This window comes from Rhinopithecus bieti, unplaced genomic scaffold (assembly GCF_001698545.2).
Source record: "Rhinopithecus bieti isolate Rb0 unplaced genomic scaffold, ASM169854v2 scaffold_12573, whole genome shotgun sequence".
NCBI classification, from domain to species: Eukaryota; Metazoa; Chordata; class Mammalia; order Primates; family Cercopithecidae; genus Rhinopithecus; species Rhinopithecus bieti.
The window spans coordinates 1115688-1120176 of NW_016807321.1; the positions used below are offsets into that span (position 1 = coordinate 1115688).

General features: G+C 56.6%; 1 protein-coding gene across 1 annotated transcript in view; it reads right to left on the reverse strand.

The window, feature by feature from the left end:
* Positions 1-3654: 3654 nt before the first annotated feature.
* LOC108535291 (class E basic helix-loop-helix protein 23) overlaps positions 3655-4489 on the reverse strand; it is a 3339-nt gene continuing 2504 nt past the window's right edge. Inside the window, exon 2 of the mRNA XM_017881215.1 lies at positions 3655-4487. Within this exon, the coding sequence (XP_017736704.1) occupies positions 3725-4450 (726 nt within the window). The 5' untranslated portion in view covers positions 4451-4487 and the 3' untranslated portion in view covers positions 3655-3724. The remainder of the gene's footprint in view (positions 4488-4489) is intronic.

Below are 4489 nucleotides of genomic sequence, written 5' to 3' on the forward strand. Positions count from 1 at the left end.
GGTGTGGTTGGCATGTGTGAGGCTGGAGGGGTGTGTAGACCCAGTGACTCAGTGGGTACAGCCTCTGCCTTTCCTGCTGCCAGCCCGGGCCCCAGCCCCAGCCCCAGCCCCAGCCCGTACTTTGGAGAAAGGCTCTTTGGAGAAAGGCTCGGTGAATCAGGATTGGAAGAAAAACAAGGATGGGGCATTTCCTATTTGCCCAGTTCTAGAATGTACTCCCTGAGTCCATGGCATTTCCCGGTTATTATTAAACAAAGAGAAAGAAGCAAGGAGCACTTTGTATGCTTGGCATTTTCACAGCCGAGAGCTGCAAAACCCGAGGCTGCCAAACCACGCGTGGTCACTGAACATTGAAACGCATTGAAACATGGCTGGTATGAACAGAGCTGGGCTTTAAGGGCAAAACACATGCTGGAACTTGAAGACTTAGTGACAAGAAAGTAAAACATTGAATAATTTTAAATTTTGATGACACACTGGCATTGTATTTTGGATGTGTTGGGATAAGTATTAAGTTATCAATAAAAGTAATTTCACCTGCTTCTATTTCCTTTTTTAATGTGGTCACTTGAAAATGTAAAATTCGGCCGGGCGCGGTGGCTCAAGCCTGTAATCCCAGCACTTTGGGAGGCCTAGACGGGTGGATCACGAGGTCAGGAGATCGAGACCATCCTGGCTAACAGGGTGAAACCCCGTCTCTACTAAAAAAATACAAAAAACTAGCTGGGCGAGGTGGTGGGCGCCTGTAGTCCCAGCCACTCGGGAGGCTGAGGCAGGAGAATGGCGTAAACCCGGGAGGCGGAGCTTGCAGTGAGCTGAGATCCGGCCACTGTACTCCAGCCTGGGCGACAGAGCGAGACTCCATCTCAAAAAAAAAAAAAAAAAAAAAAGAAAGAAAATGTAAAATTCTACACACGACCACATTCTCTACGTACAGCAACACTGGTCACAGGGGGTGGTGTGAACACCTTGGTTCTGGGGGCGTGGCCTTCTGCCTCCCACAGTCTGCACATCTCCAACTAGGAGGAATCTAAAGGGAAGCATTTTAGCCAGACCCGGTGGCTCAGCCTATAATCCCAGCACTTACTTGGGAGGCTGAGGCAGGCAGACCACCTGAGGTCAGGAGTTCAAGACCAGCCTGGCCAACATGGTGAAGCCCCATCTCTACGAAAAAATACAAAAATTAGCCAGGCGTGGTGGCACACATCTGTAGTCCCACCTACTAGGGAGGCTGAGGCAGGAGAATCACTTGAACCTGGGCGGCAGAGGCTGCAGTGAGACAAGCCAAGATTGTGCCACTGCACTCCAGCCTCCGTGATGGAGCGAAACTCCGTCTTAAAAACAAAACAAAACAAAACAAAAACAGGGTGAGTGTCTTGAAAAGCTTTCGTGTTTGATTCTTCCCTGAGTGTTGGGAGAAGGGTGGCTCCTGGTGGGTGGTGATGGTGAAGTTCTTTCTGGGTGATCCCCAGCCATTCTCAACACACCTGCAGGAGCATAGCCGTCAGAGAAAAGACGAGCAGACCCACATGTTTCTCGGGAGCCATGGGCTTGCACAGGCACCTGCGTGGGTTCTATTTTGCTGTTTGCCAGATGTGGGCACACGGGCCGTGGAGGGCTGTCTTGGAATGAGAAGATCCTTGGGCAAACCTGAGAAAGGCCAAATGGCACCGAGATAGCCCAGGTGGCTTCACGAGCAGCCACTGCAGAGAAGGCGAGCTAATTCTTCTGTGAAACACTACTCTCCGCTCAGGCCAGGTGAGAGGCATGCAGACTTTTGTAGAACAGTAGAAAAACAGCTTTGTCATGTACAGAAAAGTTTAAATGTAACTTGGATTTTTATTTAAGTTATCGGAATAATTTTTGATTAGTGAAGTGGTTCTTTCATAAACTTATTCTCCACCCAAAGAGGGAAAGAGATTTTTTTCCTCTACTCTTTTCCTTACGATTTCACACATTTGCTACAATAAGTGGTTGCTTTTGGATCAGTTTTAGCATCTCAGAGACTCTTCAGACTCTGGTTTAGAGTGGACACAATTCTCTGAAAAATGAAATTATGGTGAATTCAGCCACAAATGAACACTAAATATGAACACTTGATATTAAAATTTAACCATATTGTTTTTATAAAATAAATGGAAATAAAATGCTTTATTCTGAATATAAATGCCATACCAATGTCTCTGATTTTAACCAGAATAAATACCCCTGTTTCGAATTCCGACAAGCAGGTAATTTATTTAAGATCACGTTGAAATGTCCTAGAAGTGAAGGACATTTGAGTTTCCAGCTTTCCCACTTTATCTAAAAGGGGAAAAACGTTGTCTGGCACTCAGCTTTTCGAATGTGCAAAACTGATAAACTAGTCCGTTAGAGGGGGTAAAAAAGACAATGAAATAAAAGTGGAAATTAGCAGAAACCAGTATTAGGCATATGTCTTTATGAATAAGACTTAACCATACACTTCATTTTACAAGTACAGAAGGCCCTCTGGAATGTATTAATTAAAGTTAAACGCTGTAGACAGGCGCGTTGCAGGGCGGTGGCCCTCTCCCCTTGGCATTACCGACAGCCGAGGAAATTGGGTTAATAAAGCCGGATACCGCGGCGTGGCCGCGGGCACGGGACGCAAACAAACGCGGACAGCTGGGTCCCCGGGAGCGCTCTGCCCGGCTCCCTGGACCCCGATGGTGGCAGAGCTGGGAGCTGCGCAGCGCATCTCCGTTCGCATCGCAGCAGCTTACTCACCCGTAGCCCGGCCTCCTCCCTCCGAAGCGCGAGGGATCGGTGGGGAGGGGGCTTTGCTGGACACCAGGGCTAGACGACGGGGCCCTCCCCTGACCGTCCAGGGTTAGGTAGGGCGCGGGCTGTTAGGACCCTCCTCCACGCAGCCCTCCGAGGCAGAGGGCCCGCAAGGCGGTCTCCATCCAACTCCCCCGCGCGGACGTTCCGGGCAGGGGATGGCGGCGGTGGGGGAGGCCAGGGGACGTTTAGGGGACAAATCCCGCAGACTTCGAGGCAGCCGGCGCCAATGTCCACTTCCCAAATGAACAGAACAGACTCCTACTTGGAAAAGGCCGAAAGCTCTTCGCCCGGGGTCTTCCCGCGCCCGCGGCCCAGCTCCTCTGCAAACGGCCATCGCGGGCTCTCCTCAGGGCTGCGGAGTCTCGGAGTCACGGAGGTGGGAGGTGCGGGCCACGCGCGTCCTCGGGAACAGAGCACTGCCCTGCAGTTTAGCACGAAGGGCCGACTGGAGCGAGAGCGCGAGGCCCACTGCGAGAGGATCACGAGCCACTAAGTCCGACTTTGCTTAGTCTCCACCCTCGGTGCGCCTCAGGCCAGGACCTCCTGTCCGGAATCTGACCAGTGCCCGTCCTCGCCGGCCCTGGGACGCTGCGGTGGTCTTCTTTTGGGGGCGAGCGGCAGTGCCCGAAGAATGCTGTACCCACCCCGTTCCTAGACTCGCTGGGTCCCGACAATGCCCAGTGGGTGCCGCGAGTTCCGGGGCGCAGAGTACAGCGCCCGGCTCTGGAGTTCAATCCCGCGTCCCGACGGCTTTGGCGCTTCCCGCTGCGCCAAACTGTTCACTGCGCACAGGCTGGAAGCGAGGTCGGGCCGCCTCCTCCCCGTCTGCAAGGTCCCTCCAGGCCTTTCCTGTCCGGGCAGAGCGACAGTCACAGGGGAGATCAGAGGACGCGTGCGGGAGGGGCGCGGGCCCGCGTGGTCACGGCTTCTCGTGACAGTGTTTGCAAAGGGCGGAGGGCGTCCCGGAGAAGGCGGCGCACTTGTCAGGGCAGGGCCCCAGCGCGGCGCCCGCCGAGAAGGGGCACACGGCGGCCTGGCCGAAGGGCGTCAAGGGCGCGGCGGCCACGGGCGCAGCCAGGCCCTGGCCCTGGTTGAGGAAGGCCACCAGGCGCCGCATCTCGTCCAGGGCCTGCGCCTGCATGAGGATGTAGTTCTTGGCGAGCAGCAGCGTGGCGATCTTGGAGAGCTTGCGCACCGACGGGCTGTGCGCGTAGGGGATGACTGCCCGCAGCCCGTCCAGCGCGTCGTTTAGGTCGTGCATGCGCCGCCGCTCGCGCGCGTTGATGCTGAGCCGCAGGGACCGCTGCTCTCGCGGCCGCCGCCGCCCATCCCCAGCGCCCCCCGGCCCGCGCCGCCGCCGCCGCTGCTCGAAGGCGTCATCCTCGTCGCCGCTCTGTTCGCCGCTGCTCTCCGCCGCCGGAGCTGGGGCGCCAGGTGCGGGCGCCGTGGGTAGATCGCCGCCCGGGCCCGGAGCGCCGTAGCCGCGGGCCGCTTCGGGACCTCGCGCCGCCCCGTAGGCGAGACCCGCAGCCGCCGCCGCGTAGCCGTGGCTCAGTGCCAGGTACGCGTCCCCCGACAGCGACTTGAGCTCGGCCATGGCCGCGCCGCCTGGGCTCGGGGGCTCGCCGGGAGGGCGGATGCTCATGCGGGTGAGCCACCCCCAGGCCCGCCCGAGCCCGCCGCT